This window comes from Salvelinus alpinus, chromosome 32 (genome assembly GCF_045679555.1).
Source record: "Salvelinus alpinus chromosome 32, SLU_Salpinus.1, whole genome shotgun sequence".
Taxonomy (NCBI): domain Eukaryota; kingdom Metazoa; phylum Chordata; class Actinopteri; order Salmoniformes; family Salmonidae; genus Salvelinus; species Salvelinus alpinus.
The window spans coordinates 9,613,773-9,637,043 of record NC_092117.1 but is presented as its reverse complement, the minus strand read 5'-3'; the positions used below and the strand labels follow the sequence as shown (position 1 = coordinate 9,637,043).

Sequence of the window (23,271 nt, the reverse complement as noted above, 5' to 3'; positions counted from 1 at the left end):
ATCTCTCTCTCTCATCCTCTCTCAACAGGGAGTGGGAGTAAGAGGATCAGGTCTGATTCTATACAAGGAACCTTTGGCCCACTTTCTTTAGTTCCCACAATCTAATTCATTGATGGGTAGATGGTAAGCAGATGTTCTAACACAGCTATGAATAACGTGTTGTGCAGTTGATCCTATTGGCTGACCTTACCTGATCTTATCTCATCTGAACTGGATATAAAAATTACAAAGACAAATTGTTGAATACATCATTATCATCTTTTATTTCCAGAACATATTTATGATGATTGACACTACCCCTGTTGTTATAAATATAGATATGTACAACAATTCAAAAACAATGTGTATTGAAAATACTATATACTTAATGTGTTCTCTCAATGGAACAGTAGTGGTTTGTAAGGAGAAACCACATCAAAACGCTAGCTCTTAACTAGGGGCTAACCATGAGTAGACTGTCGGACAGTAGTTTATGCACTGGCCTGACTCACTGGAATGTTAATGTTAATCATTATCACACTCAACGGGCCTGTTTCTGAGGCACAGATTAAGCCTAGTTCTAGACTAAAAAGTATGCTCAATGGAGAATTGAAATAGATTTAGTCCAGGACTAGCTGAGCTTAATCTGTGTCCGTGATACTGGCCTAAAAGTACCCCATGAGCTCCCTAATAACAGAAGTGTTCAGTGAAAGTATTGTTTTCTCATCGGAGCAGAATATGCAGTAAATGCCATGTATTCCCATATTTAATTTAATCTCCTCTCTGCAGCAAAGATTTCAATGCATGTATTATGTGTTAGTTTGGATACATATTCACAATGTTTCTGTTTCAGTGTGGGTGTGACGTATGTGCATACATACAGTACCAGTCAAAAGTTTGGACACACCTACTCATTCAAGGGATTTTCTTTATTTGACTATTTTCTACAATGTAGAATAATAGTGAAGACATCAAAACTATGAAATAACACATATGGAATCATGTTGTAATCAAAAAAGTGTTAAACAAAATCAAAATATCTTTTAGATTTTAGATTGTTCAAAGTAAACACCCTATGCCTTGATGACAGCTTTGCATACTCTTGGCATTCAACACAACACTTTTTTGGTTACTACATGATTCCATATGTGTTATTTCATAGTTTTGATGTCTTCACTATTATTCTACAATGTAGAAAATAGTAAAATAAATAAAAACCCTTGAATGAGTAGGTGTGTTCAAACTTTCGACTGGTACTGTACATGCGTGTACGTGCTTTCTCTGTGTGTGGGTGGTCAGATTGAGAGCCATGACAAGTGTTGATCACCGGTCCAGCCAGTGTAGTGTGGGGTAGCGCTCAGACAGTATCCTGCGGAGCTGAGTGCTCTGTGTCTTATCCCTGGTCTCCACTACACACTCCACCTGTGGGCACACAACACAGATTTAATCCTAATAATCTCTCACTGCTAGTGCTACATACACAGACTGTCAACTGTATCCAAACATTGGAGTGTTTAAACTAATTGTACATTGACTCACTCATACACGTTTAGAACGTACCATTGCTATGTGGTTGTAGCATCTGTCCTGCCAACAGCAGATTGACATAAAGTGTGGTCAATTTATTTCTAAGGGCAGAAATAATCTGATTGGTTTAGGGTCAATGGGCAGAGTTAACAGATGCACACTTTTTGAAAGCATTGCGTAGTGTCATACCCTGATCTGGTTCACCTGTCCTTGTGATCGTCTCCACCCCCTACAGGTGTCGCTTATTATATATCCCTGTGTTTCCTGAACTCTCGCGAGTTTGTCTTGTTTGCCAAGTCAACCAGCGTTTTTCCTTGTTCCTATTTTTCCCCAGTCTCTGTTTGTTTCTCATCCTCCTGGTTTCGACATTTGCCTGTCCTGACTCCGAACCCACCTGCCTGACCAATCTCTCTGTTCCGACTACCAGCCTGCCTTTCCCCTTGTACTGTTTTTGTACTCATATCTGGTTTCTGACCCCTGCCTGGCCCGACCTCGAGACTGCCTATCGTCTGGTACTGTTTGGACTCTGATTTATTCCTGGTTTATGAACTCTCACCTGTCCCCCACCTGCCTTTGCCTATTCCCTTTGTTATAATAAATATCGAAGCTCTACCATCTGCCTCCTGTGTCTGCATTTGGGTCTCACATTGTGCCCTTATAGCGTAGGTTAGAACTCAGAATCTTGTAAATGAAACTTACATTTACATGTTGTAACATTTTGAAATCCTTATTGTGTTACAGTAGTCAGACAAATGTGACAATATCTCTAAAATGCAACTAGTCTCCTGACTTGAGGCAAATAGTAAAATGTCGCAAGCTAGCAGCAACATGCTAAACGAATCAGAGCATGCTTGCTAGCTAAGCATTTAGCAACCTCTTAGCTACTCATGTTGATTAAATAGATAGCGCTAGTTAATATATAGGAAGTCAGCTAACATTTGCTTTATTGAATAAGCTATATAAACTTAAAAAAACGGGGATGGACAGTTATGCTGCCCCGGGGGCAGCCGAGTAGAAATCTAAGCTAAACAGAGCTAGTTGGCTAGCAGAAAGCTATCTCTTACTAATGTTGAGTCATAGAATAGAACTAGCTAGCTAGCTAGGTCTCAAATATACTAGTTAATCAGATCACACTTTATCAAAATATTTAATTGAATAAGCCATTTAAACTGAACAATTTGAATGGACTGTTATGCTTCCCTGGAGGCAGAAACGTAAAATGCTAAGCTATCTCCTACTAATGTTGAATCATAAAATAGAAATAGCTAGCAAGTCACAGTTTATGCTGCCATTGGGGCAGAAATGTTAGTTTGGGTCAAACTACTTATGGCTTGAGGCCATAAGGACAGACTTCAAGCACAAAAGGTAATTTTAAAAAGTCTGAACTGCCCTCGGGGCAGCCATTTGAATGCACTGTTTAAATGCTTACCCAGGGGCAGTAATGTTAGTTTGGGTCAAGATCACTTGGTACCCTAAGGGCAGACTTGAAGTGCTAAAGGTAATTAAACAAGTATTTACTGCCCTCGTTGAAGCCATTGGAATGTACTGTTTAAATGCTTTTCCAGGGGCAGAAATGTTAGTTTGGGCTAAGATCACTTTGGTGTCCTAAGGGCAGACTTCAAGCTCAAAAAGTAGTATTTACTGCCCTAGAGGCAGCCATGACTTATCTACGTTTTATCCTATGGTTATCTTCACCCAAACTAATATTACTGCCCCTGGAGCAGCATTTAAACAGGGTATTCCAATTTCTAATTTATTATCTTACCAATTATTTTTGCTCCATATAATTTTCTAATTTACTGATTTATCATTTGCTTAGCCCGCTAGTTCAGTTTAGTGTAGCATTTTACATTTCTTCCTCCAGGGAAGCATAACTGTTCATTCCAATTTTTAAGTTGATATAATTAGCTTACTCAAGTAAATATTTTAAGTGGGTGTTGACTTACTGGTATATTTGAGACCTAGCTATCTAGCTCTATTCTATGACTCACCGTTAGTAAGAGATAGCTATCTGCTAGCCTACTAGCTCTGTTTAGCTTAGCATTTTACATTGCTGCCTCTTGGGCAGCTTAACTGTCCATCCACATTTTTGTTCATATAGCTTCTTCAATGTAAAGATGTCCGATGCAAAAATCGCTCCGACATTTCCTGGATGCAAAAATGTAATTAGTTTGCCTAATTTTAGTTTATGTGGCAAAACAAGCAAGTATAGTGTAGAGAATCATTGCAAACCGCTGTGAAATATCTTTTCCATAATCAAAAATATTATTTTCCACTGTTTGAAGCTAGTGTACAAAACCAAAAGTAAAAGACACAAAACTAAGAACTGGAAGCATAGAAATAGTGCACATAGAACAGAGCTACCGCTTCTTGGACTTGCTTTCAATGAGAATGACAGATCTATTACTCACATTTCTATGTGAATTTGGTCACATTGCCAAAAAAGTTACATATTGCACCTTTAACATTTCAATGAAGAAAATGCTAGCTGACTTTCTTTTATATTTGACACCTATATTTGACAGCTTGCTCTGATTAGCTTAGCACGTTGTTGCTAGTTTGCTACATTTTATTGTTTGCTTCAAGTCAGGAGACCAGTTGTACCGTAGAGATATTGTCACATTTGTCTGACTACTGTAGCACAATAATGATTTCAAAACGTTACAACATGTAAATGAAAGTTTTATTTACAAGATTCTGAGTTCTAACCTGCGCCATGTTTTCAAAAGTTGTGCGTCTGTTAAACTCCACCCAGAGCCAAATCTTTAGAGTTAGGTCAACCTTTAGAATTTTGAAAATTGTTTTACTTCTAGACATTAGGTTACATAGCATTGTTTAAATATTCCCCATCAAATGTTAATAGAGCCGCCAGCTTGTAGTTCTAAAAAACGGAAATGAGTTACTTCTGGTTCTTTCAACCATTCCTATGGGGAAAATAAATGGGGAAAGAATAGGGTTTTGGGATAAATGCCAAAAAATAAGGTCTGAGGTAACAGGCTTAGGAGATCTTATAAGTTCTATGAGATAATATCAGTTAATTAACATGACCTTTATAAATTATGAAGGTTATGCTTTTTTTGATGACATTAATCAAATCAAATTTTATTTGTCACATGCGCCGAATTAAACAGGTGAAGACCTTACCGTGAAATGCTTATTTACAAGCCCTTAACCAACAATGCAGTTCAAGAAATAGATTTGTTCTGCCCTAAACCTATCAGATTCTTTCTGCCCTTAGAACAAAGTTGACTGGACTTTATGTCAACCTGCGACCCAACACGCTCCCAACACACTCAACGCACCTGAAGTCCCAATTGACTCCAGTCTGTCTCAATTCTATGACTATCCTTAATCTGCTACATTGTGGTAACATAATATTCTACCTTTACATACATTATTTTACAGCTACCAACTTTACAGTCAGTTGACATCACACATCTAGAACTTTAAATCATGCATGACATTAGTAGGCAACGGCTCAATCAGAAATTCTGAGTCATAAACCACTTCCAAATCAATCACATATTGACACATTGTCTAGCAGCACTGTACCCGGAATCCACCACTTATCTCACACCACCCTGCACTGCCAACACAGCAGCAACGAGCCAGGGTTTCAATGGCAACGGCAGTGTGAGAAGTGCTTCATATATACAGTCATTGGAGAAGCAGTTGAGTGGATTTCGGGGGGGAGAGGCGAGGGAGGTGGGAAGAAGGCTAAGGCTGTCATACCTGGGCCTTGAAGAGATCGCCTTTGTCACTGTGTCTCCGGTGGCAAATATCCAACAACCTGAGAGAGAAAAAGAGAGATAGTGAGATGGAGGATGAAAAGAACAAGAGAAAGAAACAGTGGATGAGAAGGAAGAGAGGAGCAGACTAAATTCACATTGTTCTTTGTGTTAGAGGATTTGTATGTCCAGACTGATCATCCTGCCAGTTAAAGCCTCCTCCTGTCCTGTAGCTTATTCTGATGTGATTGGATGTGGGGGAACAGGGTCAGATTGGTCACAGTGGCATTACTGTCACTAAGAGAGAGTTGTCTAAATATGCACACCGTAATCTAACTATACACACTCATCTCCATCCATATGTAGCACAGATATCAGGAATTTGTTGATTAATAAGCTCTGGCAGTACTGGGTTATTGTCCGACTGTATGACCACACACTGATATCTGTGTATGATGTGTGTGTGTTTCAGATAAATAGAGAGTAATCAACCTCTTATACACTAGGGTATTTATATTCAAATGTACAGTATAGGTCATAACTCTGTTCATCTGTTAGTGTTTAGCTCACTTGATGTCCTCTCTTGCCAGCATGTCCAGTAGCTTGGCCAAGTCCCCCGGAAAGTCCCCCAGCTGCACTGTGAACTTGCTGACGCGGTCATCCAGAACCAGGGCGCGGTCAACACACTGTCTGATCAGGTCCAACTCCATGTTAGCACTGCTAACCACCACAGCTACCCTGCAGTGGGCAGACAAGGAGATAGATGCAGAATCAGTTCATCGGAATATCAACAGGTTACATTTTGGACACTATGGTGTGAATCCTAATTTCCATTCAAGTCCAATTGTCCTTTAGTCATGCATTTACAATATGTCAATGGGAGGCTAAGTCTTAGGATTCACTCCTATGTTTTGGTACAGTAAAAACACCCTGACAGTGTGTAAACCCACCTTTTGCCCTTTAGCTCTGGTAGTTGCCCAGCCAAGATGGCCGCTAGTCCCATGGCTCCCTCTGTGTCAACTGTGGAGCGTTCAAACTCCTGGAACCTCAGCATGGCTACCAGAGAGTCCTCCTCTCTGAGAAGAAGAGATAGAGGTCAGGGAGTCTCAGAGAGAGAGAACAACAACAGTGCTGAAGGACAATATCATCAAAACACTACTGCACTCTGGGCTCTAATTTGAGACCATTTTGCTCCCATATGCTCCTAAATATTTAGCTGTACGAGCTGGAAGTGGGTCTGGAAACATATTCACCCAGATAATACATTGAATGGCAAAATTATATTTGTGTCGTTAGGCGCAACAAGCTAAGTTAGGCCGTCATTGTAAATAAGAATTTGTTCTTAACTGACTTGCCTAGTTAAATAAAGGTTAAATATATATATATTTTTTAAGTTGTTACATTTGTGTCTCTTGTCCGCTGCGCTCTGGCTGTTGTTACATTTGTATCATATTGCAGCGAGCAAAGTCAATAGATTGTATAATTTCACCTCATCTGTGAGAGTGAGAGGAAATTCAGCTACTCTTAAGTGCTTGTTTATTACTAGAAGTTTAACCAACTTCGGCCCTTAGATTTTATCTAGGTCGTACAGACAAAAATAAAGGAGACTTTTAAATATTTAAAAATGACCGGCTATTGGTTGGATTATTGCAACTAATCACACGTTTTGAGTTTTATTCCCATTGTGATTAGTCCCTGAACCCATAAGAGACCATGTAGAAATATACAAAAGCTTCCTTTTTTTCTATCTGTAAAAGGCAGAGACACATTTGAGCTTTTAACACTCTGTTTGCTCCTTAGTTCATGCACCTTGATTGGAGAGCGAGTGTTCACTTCCCTTTGCACCCCACCTGTGAGAACCATGGTTGCACCTTTGCAATGCATAGAACTGCTAGTCTCTAGCCCAAACCGTTCAAAATATATAACTCATATGACAGGAGCTACATTTTCTTCCTGCCTACTGCAGATTCTCAGGTCACATTTGATCATTTCATAAACCCTGTCAAGCGGGCCGCTAACTCATGTTACCTAGCTGGCTAACAACCTGGTAACTTGCCCAGTAAGATGGCCCTGAAAGAAAGGAAAGGGTATCTTGGATAGCTCCTCCAAGATAGGATTCATATGGGCCTAATCACTTTTCTGGTGCTCTTAAATCCTTTGTGCTTCTAACCTTTTTAAAGTTGGGAGCATTAGTGCTACCTGGAAAGTCCTGGAAACTCAGGGCCCTGGGGAACTGAGGGACGTCTATGTCCATATATGTAGAAAACTATGACTATGGCAAATGTGTGGTGAGAGATTACCTGCCCCTTCCATAGAGATGTAGTACCTGACAGTAATGACTTTGTCCACAAATTTCTTAGCCAGCTGGAAGGTGTGGGTCCCCAGTGAGTGCTCAAATAGATCTGGGGATAGAGGCGTTAGGTTCAGTGAGTAGTGCCATGACAATTGATATCTATTTAAGAAAAAGATAGACCATATCACAGGAAGTAGATTAAAGCTCAGATAGCCTACAGGGGTACAAGGGCACAGTACCTCCATAAAGCTTCTTGTTGGGGTTGCTGTATAGTTCTCTAGTCACCGGGCTGCCTGTTTTGAGGGACTGTAGTAGCAGCGGGAATCCTTCTGGTTCAACTCCCTGTCAAAGAGAACATGGTACATGAATCCCAATATTATTTTGGGAGATTTTGGAGAGCATGGTTACAACTTACTCACTGTGACAATAGTACACTAAACAAATATTGAGAGTGAGGAAACACTTACTATGACAGTGATGCGTGAGTTGAGGTGTTTGATGGCTGCTGCTGTACTGACCAGTAGACTACACTGCCCACCTGTGGGCACAATGACTGCATCTAGTTTGGGCACCTGCTCATAGATCTCCATGCCTACAGTGCCCAGCCCTGCTAAGTACTCAGCACTATCATCCCTGAGAGAGACAGAAGAGGAAGAGAGAAAATAGAAAGCGAGAGAGATACAATATAACCATGTGTCCATGTACCAGGGTCACATTGTCCCCACTGTACAGTACATGTTTTGAGACAAAGGAGAGCTATGGGACTGGCACCCATCTATGTGGGGTAACCACCAAAGCAGTCCAAGGTGACTTACTCTTCCAGGCAGAGGTATCCGTTCTCCTTGGCCAGGTGGCGGGCGTGGTTCAGGGAGTCCCTGGCGGTACTACCGTAGGAGATGACCATGGCGCCATAGTCTCGGTATATCCTGAGGTGGGGCTGGGCACAGCTGGCTGGCATGATGACAAATACTGGGATCCTCAACTCCGCCGCATGGTGAGCCACGGCCATGGAGAAGCTACAGTCTTTAGCTACGATCACCCCCTTCTTCTGCTGCTCCTGTGGAGAGGGATAGGAGTTAGCTAACTGTTAAAATTATTATTATTTATTTTGCTTGTTAGCTTCTTGTTAGCTTCTTGTTAGCAGGGTTGCAAAATTCCTGGAACCTTCATTAAATTCCCTGGTTTTCCAGAAATCCTGGTTAGTAGGTTCCGGATTTCCTGCTTATTCCCTCCCGATTCCGGGACTCTGCCAACTGGGATTTCGGGAAAAACAGGTAATTTATTGAAAGTTCCAGGAATTTTGCAACCCTATGTGTAAGCTACTTGTTAGCTTGTTGGTTACTTGTTTTGATAAATGAGCTGTTCCCCAGCTGTGATGATTTGGGAAATTCATTGGGATTCATACCTGGTTGAGGGAGGTGAGACGGTATAAAACACCTCTCTCCTTTACGGAGCCTGTGTAGTGGAGCTGCTCCTTCTTTAGGAAGATCTCCATGCCATACTGTTTGGACAGTCTGGAGTACTGGGAACACAAAGAAGCAGAATGCTAATAAGCTTCTGCATGAAGCAGGAGCCATCATCTAAAGTATTTACTTTTGGAAAACAAACTACTACCTAGAATAAAAAGGTTCTTTGACCGTCCCTCCACAAAATATATTTTTTTAAGAACCCTTTGGTAAAAAGGTTTTACCTGGATACAAAATGGTTCTCCTAGACTCCTACAGGCCGGGGACTTCCAAAGAACCCTTTATGGTTCTAGGTAGTACCTTTTTTCTAAGGGTGTACAGAAGGCTCTGAACTGGAGCTGGCATACCGTGCAAGGGGTCTTCTGCATCACTGACTGGATTTTGAAGGCTGCAGCACTGATGTCCTCGAAGCGGAGGTACTCAGGCTTGGGTGGTGGGACTGCTTTGCGCTCGCTGCCTCTCTTCTTGTTAGTCTTGGGTGGGTCCATTAGCTGGATCTCAGCGGCGCCCACCACCTTGGTCTCGAACGTTTTGACTTCCCCATTGAGGCACTCCTCCTCCTCAATACCAAAGTCCTTCAGGCGCTCCGGGTGGATGAGGGTGGGCCGCCAGCCCGCAACCCCGTTACAGACGGGGGCGTCCTTGTTGCAGGTACTCTTGGAGGAGGTGGAGAAGCCCTGTTTAGTTGGCCCAAGACGCTGCTCCTCGCTGGCGGAGAGAGGGAGAGAAACAGGGCTTGAAGAGTAGTGGTTGGATTTCTGTAGTGTTGGATAAAGCTCGTACCGTTATACACATGAATTTCAGGTCAACAGTCTCAGCAATTGGCTGCACTCCCTCAGGAAAAAGGGTTCCAAAAGGGTTCTTCGGCTGTCCCCATAGGAGAACCGTTTTTGGTTCCAGGTAGGACCATGTTTTGGTTCCATCTAGAACCCTCTGTGGAAAAGGTTTTACATGGAAGCCGAAAGGTTCCAGGTAGAACCAAAAGCGTTCTACCTGGAACCAAAATGGGTTCTTCAACGGATTCTCCTATGGGGTCAGCCAAAGAACCCTTTTAGGTTCTAGATAGCACCTTTTTTTCTAATAATGTAAAGTGACAAGAGTGAGCAGGAGGAGAGAATTTCTCAATTCCAAATTGACCCCTAACCCTTGTCATTTCTGTTTCTGAAAGAATTTAATAGGAAATAATATGGTAATCAGTTCACCTTGCCTTCTGAATGACTGGGTGGAGGTTTTGTGGAGTAAGGTCTGTACGTGTGTGTGAACACGTGGGAATAAGCCACTGCTTTACATTATCTGGGAGTGATGGCAGTGACCTTGTTCTTTGTACAATATAAGATAATCTACACAGATCTTTCCATGTCCAGGTACACCAGGGTGTCCCTTATGATTACTAGAGTGTTGGCCTATTAACCACACACATATTCAAGCACGCATACACACCTGCTCACACACACACACACACACACACACACACACACACACACACACACACACACACACACACACACACACACACACACACACACACACACACACACACACACACACACACACACACACACACACACACACACACACACACACACACACACACACACACACACACACACACACACACACACACACACACACACACAGGGCTCTAAGGTTAGGGAATGGTTGGAAGGAATTGATTCACCTTTCTTGTTCTCAGAGTTTCACTTCTACTTGATATATTTCATATCTGGTTAAAGAATGTCTGCACATTATTTATAATTATTGAATAGTCTTTCAACTCAGTCTTTGGTACATACAAGAATTACCTATAGGGTAACACTTGACATAACATGGTCATAGCACTGTCATGACCAATATATTTACACCTGTTGTGACATATATTGTGTTATTCTCCTACTGTATTAATTTTTTTATTTAGCTCCTTTGCACCCCATTATTTCTACTTTCCACACTCATCTACTGTCAAATCTACAATTCCAGTGTTTTAATTGCTATATTGTATTTAATTTGCCACCATGGCCTTTTTTTTGCCTTTACCTCCCTTATCTCACCGCATTTGCTCACATTGTATATAGACTTATTTTTCTACTATATTATTGACTGTATGTTTGTTTTATTCCATGTGTAACCCTGTGTTGTTGTATGTGTCGAACTGCTTTGCTTTATCTTGGCCAGGTCGAAGTTGTAAATGAGAACTTGTTCTCAACTTGCCTACCTGGTTAAATAAAGGTGAAATAAAAATAAATAAAATAAAAATAAAATTAAAGGCTGGTTATGACACCTACATAAGTGTCAAAACTCACATTTATTCCAATGAGTTTTTTCCCTGCCAAGAAGTATATTTTCGTTTGAAAGTTTGCTTCTTAAATCCTTTGTTGTTGTAATCAATTCTTTACAGTCATGTTTTTTTTCATCCTATTTTAAATAACTTGTGGAAAACACACTTTATGACACTGTCATGAAGCATTATGACCACCTTGAGTCACTTTACTTGGACTAAGAAAATACACTTTACGACACTGTCAAGAAGCATTATGACCATCCTGTGTCACTTCACTTGGAATAAGAAAATACACTTTATGACACTGTCATGAAGCATTATGACCATCATAATCATATAAGCCAGATAGGCCTATCACGTACAAAGATGGTGTCTTGTCCTGCTCCTGAAATCCTATCCTGCATTCATTCCAGTCATCATCAACAGAGCATTAGGGTAGGTGCATGTCTGACATTAACGTGTGCACAATTAAAATGTTAATTTAATATGGTCAATAAAATAAAAAATGAAGATATATATATATATTACAGATAACAAACATACTGTTGACATGCACTTTAGGCTATGGTTTTTTGGAATGTTTTGCCTTGTGTGGTAGGTTTTGTGGGTTTTTACACTCTTACGTAGGTGTCATAACCAGCCATAAAATAACTATGGTGGTAGATTTTGTGAGTTTTTACACTCTTATGTAGGTGTCATAACAGCCATAAAATAACACAATAGATGTCACAACAGGTGTAAATATATGGGTCATGACAGTGTTATAACCATATTATGACAGGTTATGACAACTAATGTCAGCTGTTGTGACATGTCATGGTTATGACCGTGTTATAACGCTGGGTGTCATGTATGTTACCAAATATAGCATGTGATGAGTAATGTAGAATCAGACAGACGCTTATTGTTGATTTAATTGGATTATTATTAATACCAATACTGAATATAATAGTAATAAAATCATGTAATTACTTTTTCTTCATGTCAAAACATTGTCGAATTGTTCGGATAATTGCCAATTAGATCGATAATATATTTCAAACATCACATTTATTTATGAAGCCCTTTTTACATCAGCACATGTGACAAAGCGCATATACAGAAACCCAGCCTAAACCCCCAAAGAGAACCAATCTAACCATGTTTTTGTGTTTATGGTAGATAGTTACAGGATATTATCCACTATACACTGAGTATACAAAACATCAAGAACACCTGCTCTTTCCATGACACAGACTGACCAGGTGACTCCAGGTGAAAGCTATGATGCCTTATTGCGGTCACTTGTTAAATCCACTTCAGTCAGTGTAGATGAAGGGGAAGAGACAGGTTAAAGAAGGATTTTTAAGCCTTGAGACAATTGAGACGGATTGTGTATGTGTGCCATTCAGAGGGTAAATGGGCAAGACAAAAGATTTAAGTGCCTTTGAACGGGGTATGGTAGTAGGTGCCAGGCGCACCGGTTTGTGTGAAGAACTGCAACGCTGCTGGGTTTTTCACACTCCTAAGTTTCCTGTGTGTATCAAGAATGATCCACCACCCAAAGGACATCCAGCCAACTTGATACAACTCTGGGAATAATTTTTAACACCTAATGCATGTAGTCATAGAAAATGTACACTATAATTTACTTTATAATGTTGAGGAGAGACTGACATTAACCATTAAGTAATAGACTATTTTGTATCCTTCAACATTTTGCTCACAATATTCACTGCTGAAATGGATAGACTACATGGTATAATTCAAACCAGCTGGTAGAATTTAACTTCACTTTAAGTTTCCATTGTGGCGCCAGCTACTGTGGACCAGGGGAGAGCAGGAGCAGGGGAGGCTCGATGGGGTGGAGGGGCTGGTTCAGGTGGAAGAGGATGGGGATCAGAGAGGGCTTTAGAGGCTTTAGATTTGGGGACAGGAGATGCTGGATGATGAGGCAGTGGTTTACTGGTGGATGTAGAGGACTTGGTAGAAGGAGAAGGAGGAGGAAGATGGTGGAAGGTTAAGGTTGTGACTGGCGGGCTTGGTTGACCTTGGGGAGAGAGAAGAGGCGGTGCAGGGGAAGAATGGAGGGGAATGAGGTGCTACAGGAGTCACAGCAGGAATCACTACAGGAGTCACTACAGCTGGAGGCTTTGGGGGCTCCTCGGGGTGTAGGGGGGGGGGGTGGGTGCTGAGGTAGGGAATCCCTCTCTGTCTAGTAGGGTACACTGGGTGGGGGATAAATCTGTAGTGTCCCACCTCTGCCAGAAGGGGTCATTCTCACTGTCGTTGAATCCCACTCTGCTGGGCGATCCATCACCGGCGTAGTTGGCGTAGATGAACTGGGCGGCAAAGTTCATCCTGGACCAAAGACTTTTCAGCTATAGTCCAAGGATCCACTCTAGATAAGTTCCGAAAAGTCCTCTCCCTGCTCCTCCTGTGTGTGTGGCACGTCCAGGAGTGTGTTGGACAGTGTGCCAGCTCAGAGCGCTCCCATGGTGTTAACTGCGCTGCCCTAGATCCCTTCCTGAGGCTATTTAAGGCGGGATTAGCCTGGGGTACATGCCTGGTGGCACTCAGCCCTCAAATCCAACCTGCCTCCAGCCCTGGCCCCTCCCTCCCCTTGGCTCTATTCTAGTCCAAGATCTGGATTAAACCTCCAGGTCTGTGACGTGTTGCTAATCAGATGCTCTAAGGGGATAGATTTAGACTTACAGTGTATCTAGGGAACAATGATCTGGGGGCTTGGGCAGTCAGTCAATAAAGACACTAGGAGGATCAGAGATGAGACTGGCCGGTCAGGCCTGGATAGAGATGGGAAAGTGTGTGTGTGTGTGTGTGTGTGTGTTTCAGAGCGAGAGAGCACTGGCTTTCTAAACAGGCAGATCCCAGTTGGTCGGGATAAGAAGGTAGAAGGTTCCTCCACCACTGATTTCTAAACTAGTATGAAGATGTCCCCTACAACTTCCCCCACAGCCAATGGAGGATCAACACATCCTTTGACTTACTTCAGATAGTATAGCTGTATAGCTCACTCATTTGCATATTTCTGTACTATCGTCATAAAAACCTGACTACACCACCTGGTGGAGGTTTGGAGCACCAGGACGCTTAACAGTAAAAGGGTTGAGTTCTTGTGACCAGTTTGGAACCACAGTAACCATGAAACACCATGAGTCAAGATTTCTTTAGTAGGTAGATTGGAATTGTATCAAAAAGGATGTAGGCCACCCACTAAAGGGGTTAGGGTGGAATCGATTCCACAAAAGGAAAGAACATGTTTTAGGGGATGGGGGAACTCTGGTAGCCAGCCTGCTCCTCTCATCGCCGCTCCTCGTTTTACTCAAGTTCTGTCCGCTCATCTGAATGAGCCTCTTAAACAGTAACAGTCCAGTCTTCAAATCAATAGATACAGTAATGTTTAAATCTTCAACTTCAATTGTCAGTACTTTAAAAGCAGTGAGCCCTCAATAGCAGGTACAGTTGGAAGTGGGAAGTTTACATACACTTAGGTCGGAGTCATTAAAACTCATTTTTCAACCACTCCACAAATTTCTTCCTTGTCTCCATCCCGAACCATTCTGGCACACGTTGCTTCCATGGCCTTTTAATACGCACCTCAATCTGGTCAAATGCCAATGGAAATGTACATTGAATTATTGATACCTGCATTCTCATGAGGGGTTGAGAATTCCGGGAAGTGGTGCGCTCCCGTATTCCCTCCATCATAACACTCCAACGTTGACAGCGATGCTCCTATGAGTAAACTGTGAAACTCCTTACAAGGGTAAGTGAAATGCTTAAAAATACACGATACACAGGTGCAAAAAAGGTGTGAGCAAGGCATCTCATGGTGGAATGTACAACAACAAGACCTTGTTATCACTTTATCTTTGTCATTTCATGACACTATTACACTCAGTGTGAGTAAGTCAGCAACATACTATCTAGTAAATACTGTAATATTTGATGTTCTCTATATGTGAATCTGGGAATTAGTGGGAAAGGAACACTGAGAGAAGAGATAAAACAGAGGCAAAGGTCATCCACTGATTTATGAGCACAGTAGATCTCTGTATCTCTCACTGACAGTATACCCACTCCCATCTACACAAATAAACACACACATGTTTGTTTTACTATCGTTGTGGGGACCTAACAATTGATTCCCATTCAAAATCTTATTTTCCTTAACCTCGAACCCTAACCTTAATAAAAACTTAACTCTTAACCTAACCATAACTTTGACCCCTTACCTTAATTGTAACCCTAAATATAACCCCTAAGCCTAAAATAGATAAATGTTCCCACTTGTCAGAATTGTCCTTATTTTAATCTCCTTGTGAGTACTTCTGGTCCCCACAAGGACAGAAAACCAAACACACACACACACACACACACACACACCAGATTTAACCCCTAATCCCTTTGTTAGTGAAAAGGAGGCATGTCTCTGCCAAATAGTTAACCGGTATCCAGAGCTGGCCTAATCTTTTGGCAGGACAATGGGGTTTTGTAGGGTCTGCAGAGTGCTTTTAACTAGGAGACTGGGCATGAACTAAGACACTGAGCATAGGCAAGCTGTCCCTCTTCCCCCACTAAATTGTCCTTGATGATGGTCTGTGTACCACACAGCCAACCACTACCCTGGAGCTTTGGGGTTTAGGTGGCTGGGAGGCTCTGTTCCATTCAGCACAGCTCCCTGTCTATCTGATGATGGCGCTCTTGGCAGGCCAACCACTGTTGTTCCTGGAAAGGCTATTGGGGAACCTGGTTGTGCTTCAAACGCAACTCTCCTTCCGAGAGAAAGGGAGAGAGAAAGAGAGAGAGATATGATCCCTGCATCCACCCTCACCCTCTCTTTCTCTCTGTCGATTTTCCTTTAATTCTCCCCCACGTTGGCCAGCCCCCTAGCAATTCGAGTTCAGCCAATGAGCTTCAGTCCCTCGCCATATGAGTGACAGCTAGCAAGATGCAACCACAGGGGGGGAGAGAGAGAGAGAGAGGGAAGAGAGAGAGAGAGAGATGCACATATTTGCACGTGACGCAGAACGCAATTGTCGGGGAGCCCTTTTCTCCCGTGAAAGCTACTTTCAAATCTACTGGCTAAAAAGTATACAAAAGTACCCGAGAATCCCTTTAAGTCTAAAATGAAAAGGTATTTTATTTTATGTTAAAGAATTTCGGAATATTGTTTCAATTATTTTACACTCACTTGACTAATACTGTATTTTCTCATTGTGATTTAGATAGCAACATACACTATCTAGTAAAGAATGCAATATTTTATGTTTTATGTTTTCAATATGTGAATTTGGGAATCAGTGGGACTGACTAGACTCTGTCAGCAGGAAGGGGGAGAACATTGAGAGAAGAGATAAAACAGAGGCAAAGGTCACCGTTGATTTTGGTTTATGAGGACAGTAGATTCCCATCTTCTCGGTACACACGACCTCGCTCGCACATTATAAATACTTTATTTGAATCTACCAATCAAATGTACATTCAAAAGGATCCAAACATTTCAAAGGTCCCTGTATGCATGGACACTCAAGGATACTGGTATTTAAGAAGTTTGTCGGCAAAGGCCTGCTCCATGTAGCCGTCAAATGAGCAGCCCACATTCAAAATGAGAACCTCCCTCTCGCCAGAACATCTGGCGTATTTGGCACATAGGAAAACACATCATCAACATCAAACCAGCTTCCTGTTACACAATAATGTTTATGGATGCGTACTGTTAGTGAGACGACCTGTCTCACCTCGCTGGCTATCAGATCGACAAGGTGGTAATGTCTTGCAAATGAACAGCAACCATTCACAACATGGGCAACAGACTCTGTGACATTTGACTCTTGTAGAATACAAAATGGGTCATGGTTTGTAGGGTACCAGAGTGCTAGGTTACATTTTGTTGGTAGAACTTGCAGCCTCGCCTTAACAGTAAAGGTTAGAATGTCCTCGCCGATGGCCAGCATTCTGGTACATGGTATGAGAGACAGAGTGGTCAGCACAGTCCAGAGCAGCAAGTTTCCCCTGCAGCCTCAGGCCAGTCCACTAGCTGCATCCGTCTGATACCGAGGAGTGTTGTCCTCGATGTAGACTCCGCCACAACGGCATCAGAGGCTGACACACACACACACACACACACACACACACACACACACACACACACACACACACACACACACACACACACACACACACACACACACACACACACACACACACACACACACACACACACACTGATAGGGAGACATGTCTATGCCAAAGAGTTAACCGGTATCCAGAGCTGACCTATTCCTTTCGCAGGACAATGTGGTTTTGTAGGGTCTGCAGAGTGCTTTTAACTAGGAGACTTGGCATTAACTAAGTGACTGCTGGCTCTCTCTTCCCTCACCAAAGGTCCTTGCTGATGGGCTGTGTACCACTCGGCCACCCACTAGCCTGGAGCATTGGGGCTTAGATGGTGGGAGGCTCTGTTCCTCTCAGTATAGCTCCCTGTCTGAAATTATTTAGTTATTTACAAATGACTTTTATTTTTTATTTTGGTTGAGATGAGTATGTTAATGTTGTACTTAGTCTATTCAATTTGAACAGACCAGATAAACAGGTAAAACAGTTTCACTCATGGTTAGAACAAATTCTCTTACTGTTTCTGGTTTAATTCATCATTTTTCAGCCTCTGAAATAAATGTTTTAGTCGTAAAGGTACACTGGGTAATAATGAGACACACAGCCAACACTGTATTTTACATTGCGGGTCTCTGCAAACTTAACTCTGTGTGCTCGACCCAGCTAGTTGTTGCAAAGTCATTGTTTTTCAAATTCAACTAACATTCATTCAACTAAACAATTTCCTAATTTGAAGTCTAGCCAACTTGGATCTAGCCAACTTGAAAACGTAGTCGGTAGTAGTCACAAACATAACATAGTCCCAGAATTTACTAAAAAGTGTAAGTAGAATAACTTAAAACATGAAGTCAGTATTTTCCAAAACAAGAATGTTGGCGATTTAAGGAATCGATTTTCATTTCAAGTAATGCCCACTAACACATGGGTGTTTGTTTGTCTCGGAATGCACAGTCACTGTGGTCAATTTTGTTTGCTGATTGATATCTCTATGGGGCCAACGTCTAATTAACGTTGATGAGATAACACTTCAATCAATTTTATAAAGCCCTTTTTACATCAGAGAGAGAGAGAGAAATCGTTGGCCAGAGAGAGAGAGAGAGAGAGAGAGAGAGAGAGAGAAAGAGAGAGAGAGAGAGAGAGAGAAATCGTTGGCCAGAGAGAGAGAGAGAGAGAGAGAGAGAGAGAGAGAGAGCGAGAGAGAGAGAGCGAGAGAGAGAGAGAGAGAGAGAGAGAGAGAGAGAGAGACTGGATCAGCAGCACAATAACAGAGGGGACAGTCAGGAGTCATCAGGCCAAGTAGTCCTGAGGCATGGTCCTATTTTCAAGTTTTGAAAAACGGTTAATTAGTCTGAGCTTTATTATCGGTTCACAATGCACATTAGTGGCATCTGCTGGTTGTTTTTTAAACAGTTTTCATCACAACTGTGGCGCAGCGGTTAGTCGTTGGCTTTAGTAGCCCACAATCAGCTTTGTGATTTCCACGCCTCCTCCGGAGCTCCGGTATCAAACTACAGAATGAGTACAGAATGAGTAACGCTAACTTGGCTATATACACGGGTTACCAGTACCGAGTCGATGTGCAGGGGTATGAGGTAATTGAGGTAGATACTGTATGTACATATAACTAGGACTAAAGTGACTAGGCAACAAGATAGATAATAAATAGTAGCAGCAAAGTATGTGATGAGTCAAAATAGTTAGTGTTAAAAGGGTCAATGCAGATAGTCCGGGTAGCTATTTGGTTAATTATTTAGCTAACTATTTAGCAGTCTTATGACTTGGTGGTAGAAGCTGTTCAGGGTCTTTTTGGTTCCAGACTTGGTGCATAGGTACCACTTGCTGTGCGGTAGCAGAGAGAACAGTCTAGGACTTGGGTGGCTGGAGTCTTATACAATTTTTAGGGCCTTCCTCCGATGCCGCATGGTATAGAGGTCCTGAATGGCAGGAAGCACAAACCTTTACAGATGCACAATATAGAGCATCCTGTCGGGCTGTATCACCCCCTGGTACGGCAACTGCACTGCCCACAACCGCAGGCCTCTCCAGGGTGGTGTGGTCTGCACAACGCATCACCGGGGGCAAACTACCTGCCCTCCAAGACACCTACAGCACACAATGTTACAGGAAGGCCAACAAGATAATCTAGGACAACAACCACCCGAGCCACTGCCTGTTCACCGCGCTACCATCCAGAAGGCGAGGTCAGTACAGGTACATCAAAGCTGGGACAGAGAGACTGAAAAACAGCTTCTATCTCAAGGCCATCCCATTGTTAAACAGCCATCACTAGCACAGAAAGGCTGCTGCCTACAAACATACTTGAAATCATTGGCCACTTTAATAAATAGAACACTAGTCACTTTAATAATGCCACTTTAATAATGTTTACATATCTTGCATTACTCATCTCATATGTATATACTGTATTTTATACCATCTATTGCATCTTAGCCTATGCCGCTCTGACATTGCTCATCCATATATTTATATATTCTTATTCCATTCCTTTACTTAGATTTGTGTGTATTAGGTATTTGTTGTGGAATTGTTAGATATTACTTGTTAGATATTGCTGCACTGTTGGAACTAGAAGCACAAGTATTTCATTACACTCGCAATAACATCTATGTATGTGACCAATAAAATTTGATTTGATTTTGATTTAGTATGATATGTCATGTTTGGTATGGTTACATAAGACAGAAGGTTACTTAAGGCAAAAACGAATAACGCGAACGTCTAGCAACCCAAAGATCGCGTGTTCGAATCTCATCTCGAACTATTAGCAACTTTGCAACTACTTACTACTTTTTAGGTACTTTGCAACTACTTAGCATGTTAGCTAACCCTTACCCTAACCCTAATTTTAACCCTTTAACCGAAAACGTAACCCTAAACTTAACCCCTAACCCCTAAAATGGCACTTGAATGTTTTGGTACACCTACTGGAGAGCTTTGTCAACACCCATTCAGCATTGTTCTCACCCTCTTAAGCCTTAGCCCCACCCATCTCTTTAAGGATTCCCATGTGAGGCCATGTGGTAAACACACACTATATCAAATCAAATGTAAAATGTAAATGTAAAATGTTTATTTGTCACATGCACAGAATACAGAAGGTGTACACGGTACAGGGAAGTGTTTACTTGCATAGTAGCAATATCAAAAACAGAAAGTGTCCAGATAAAAATATTTTATCAATATTTTATCATTATTAGATGCACTTGTCTAAATTGATGGGTCATGTGAAGGAAATGCTATAACCACCACCCAGCCACATCTATCTAGGTGGATGGGTCACTATTGTCTAGACACATGTTCATGAATTACAATAGATAGCCATAATCCCTCCCAGACACACCTGGTTTATTTCATGGGTCATGTAATAATCCAGCCGAAGTAGAGTCTTTTGTTTAGACATGTAGCTAGCTAGGTAGCTAGCTAGCTAGCTAAACATTGAACCGACATAATCCCAACTCATAATACTACCAATACAAACATTGTCATAGCTGTTCTATGAATCTGAAGGTAGATAAAGCTACCAACCTAGGTTCAATCTTGTTTCCATTGATCATCCTTGAGATGTTTCTACAACTTGATTGGAGTCCACCTGTGGTCAATTCAATTGATTGTACATGATTTGGAAAGGCACACACCTGTCTATATAAGGTCCCACAGTTGACAGTCCATGTCAGAGAAAAAACACAAGCCATGAGATCGAAATAATTGTCCATAGAGCGGCGAGACAGGATTGTGTCGAGGCACAGATCTGGGGAAGGGTACCAAAAAATTACAGCAGAAATTTGTAACCACCTAGACTCTTCCTAGAGCTGGCCGCCCGGCCAAACTGAGCAATCGGGGGAGAAGGGCCTTGGTCAGGGAGGTGACCAAGAACCCGATGTTCACTCTGACAGAGCTCCAGAGTTCCTCTGTCGAGATGGGAGACCCTTCCAGAATGACAACCATCTCTGTAGCACTCCACCAATCAGGCCTTTATGGTAGAGTGGTCAGACGGAAACCACTCCTCAGTAAAAGGCACATGACAGCCCTTTTGAAGTTTGCCAAAATGCACCAAAAGGTCACTCAGACCATGACAAACAAGATTCTTTAGATTGATGAAACGAATATGGAACTCTTTGGCCTGAATGCCAAGCGACAAGTCTGAAGGAAACCTGGCACCATCCCTACGGTGAAGCACGGTGGTGGCAGCATCATGCTGGGGGGGATGTGTTTCAGCAGCAGGGATTGGGAGACTAGTAAGGATCGAGGGAAATATGAATGTAGCAAAGTACAGAGAGATCCTCGATGAAAACCTACTCCAGAGCACTCAGGACCTCAGATTGGCGCAAAGGTTCACCATCCAACAGAACAACAACCTAAGCAACACAGCCAAGACAACGCAGGAGTGGCTTTGGAACACGTCTCTGAGTGGCCCAGCCAGAGCCCGGACTTGAACCTTATTGAACATCCCTGGAGAGACCTGAAAATAGATGTGCAGCAACGCTCCACATCCAACCTGACAGAGCTTGAGAGGATCTGCAGAGAATAATGGGAGAAACTCCCCAAATACAGGTGTGCCAAGCTTGTAGCGTCATACTCAAGAAGACTCGAGGCTGTAATTGCTGCCAAAGGTGCATCCACAAAGTACTGAGTAAAGGGTGTGAATCCTTATGTAAATGTGATATTTCATTTTTTTTTTTTTTTTAAACCTGTTTTTTGCTTTGTCATTATGGGGTATTGTGTGTAGATTGATGAGGATAAAAAAAATATATTTTAGAATAAGGCTAGGCTGTAACATAACAAAATGTGGAAAAAGTCAATGAGTCTGAATACTTTCCGAATGCATTGTATAATGACAAAAGAGAAGCTGCATGTATGCAACTATAGACAAGTTGACTAATAGCCTACCAAAATGTTGGTAATTATAAGCAGAAACATATCTAAATCAGTCATATCAAAATCATGGATTATTTAGATATTTGATTTACTTAATATATATATATATAGCATTTGGCCTTTACTACTATAGTCCGTAGAAACACATTGAATACCACATTCATAATTGGTAAAACAGACAGTCAAAAAATGTATCATAAGTAATAAAGTTTTGAAGTGTCTGCCCTATATCTAGATATTAAAAAACTCAGGAAATATTTGTTTTTTGGACACATATTTAACCCCTTTTTTTAGTTGCCACAAAACTACCTCCAAGGCTCTGGAGCAACGAACCGCCCTTGCTGTCTCTGCCTGGCCGGTTCCCCTCTCTCCACTGGGATTCTCTGCCTCTAACCCTATTACAGGGGCTGAGTCACTGGCTTACTGGTGCTCTTCCATGCTGTCCCTAGGAGGGGTGCGTCACTTGAGTGGGTTGAGTCACTGACGTGATCTCCCCCCCTTGGGTTGTGCCGTGGCGGAGATCTTTGTGGGCTATACTCAGCCTTGTCTCAGGATGGTAAGTTGGTGGTTGAAGATATCCCTCTAGTGGTGTGGGGGCTGTGCTTTGGCAAAGTGGGTGTTATATCCTGCCTGTTTGGCCCTGTCCGGGGATATCATTGGATGGGGCCACAGTGTCTCCTGACTCCTCCTGTCTCAGCCTCCAGTATTTATGCTGCAGTAGTTTATGTGTCGGGGGGCTACGGTCAGTCTGTTATATCTGGAGTACTTCTCCAGACCATGCTGGTCATTTATGAACATTTGAACATCTTGGCCATGTTCTGTTATAATCTCCACCCGGCACAGCCAGAAGAGGACTGGCCACCCCTCATAGCCTGGTTTCTCTCTAGGTTTCTTCCTAGGTTTTGGCCTTTCTAGGGAGTTTTTCTTAGCCACCGTGCTTCTACACCTGCATTGCTTGCTGTTTGGAGTTTTAGGCTGGGTTTCTGT

The 23,271-nt window shown here is 42.1% G+C and overlaps 1 protein-coding gene across 1 annotated transcript; it reads right to left on the bottom strand.

Moving 5' to 3' along the window:
* Positions 1-1,250: 1,250 nt before the first annotated feature.
* On the bottom strand, positions 1,251-13,610 carry LOC139562126 (L-threonine ammonia-lyase-like). The gene is made up of 11 exons (XM_071379483.1): positions 13,510-13,610; positions 9,341-9,701; positions 8,933-9,049; positions 8,343-8,584; positions 7,995-8,160; positions 7,767-7,869; positions 7,561-7,636; positions 6,185-6,310; positions 5,805-5,972; positions 5,239-5,296; positions 1,251-1,401 (listed from the first exon to the last, which is right to left on the bottom strand). Exons 1-11 carry the CDS (start codon positions 13,608-13,610, stop codon positions 1,303-1,305), a joined length of 1,617 nt encoding a protein of 538 aa, XP_071235584.1. The 3' UTR covers positions 1,251-1,302.
* Between the last annotated feature and the right edge of the window lie 9,661 nt (positions 13,611-23,271).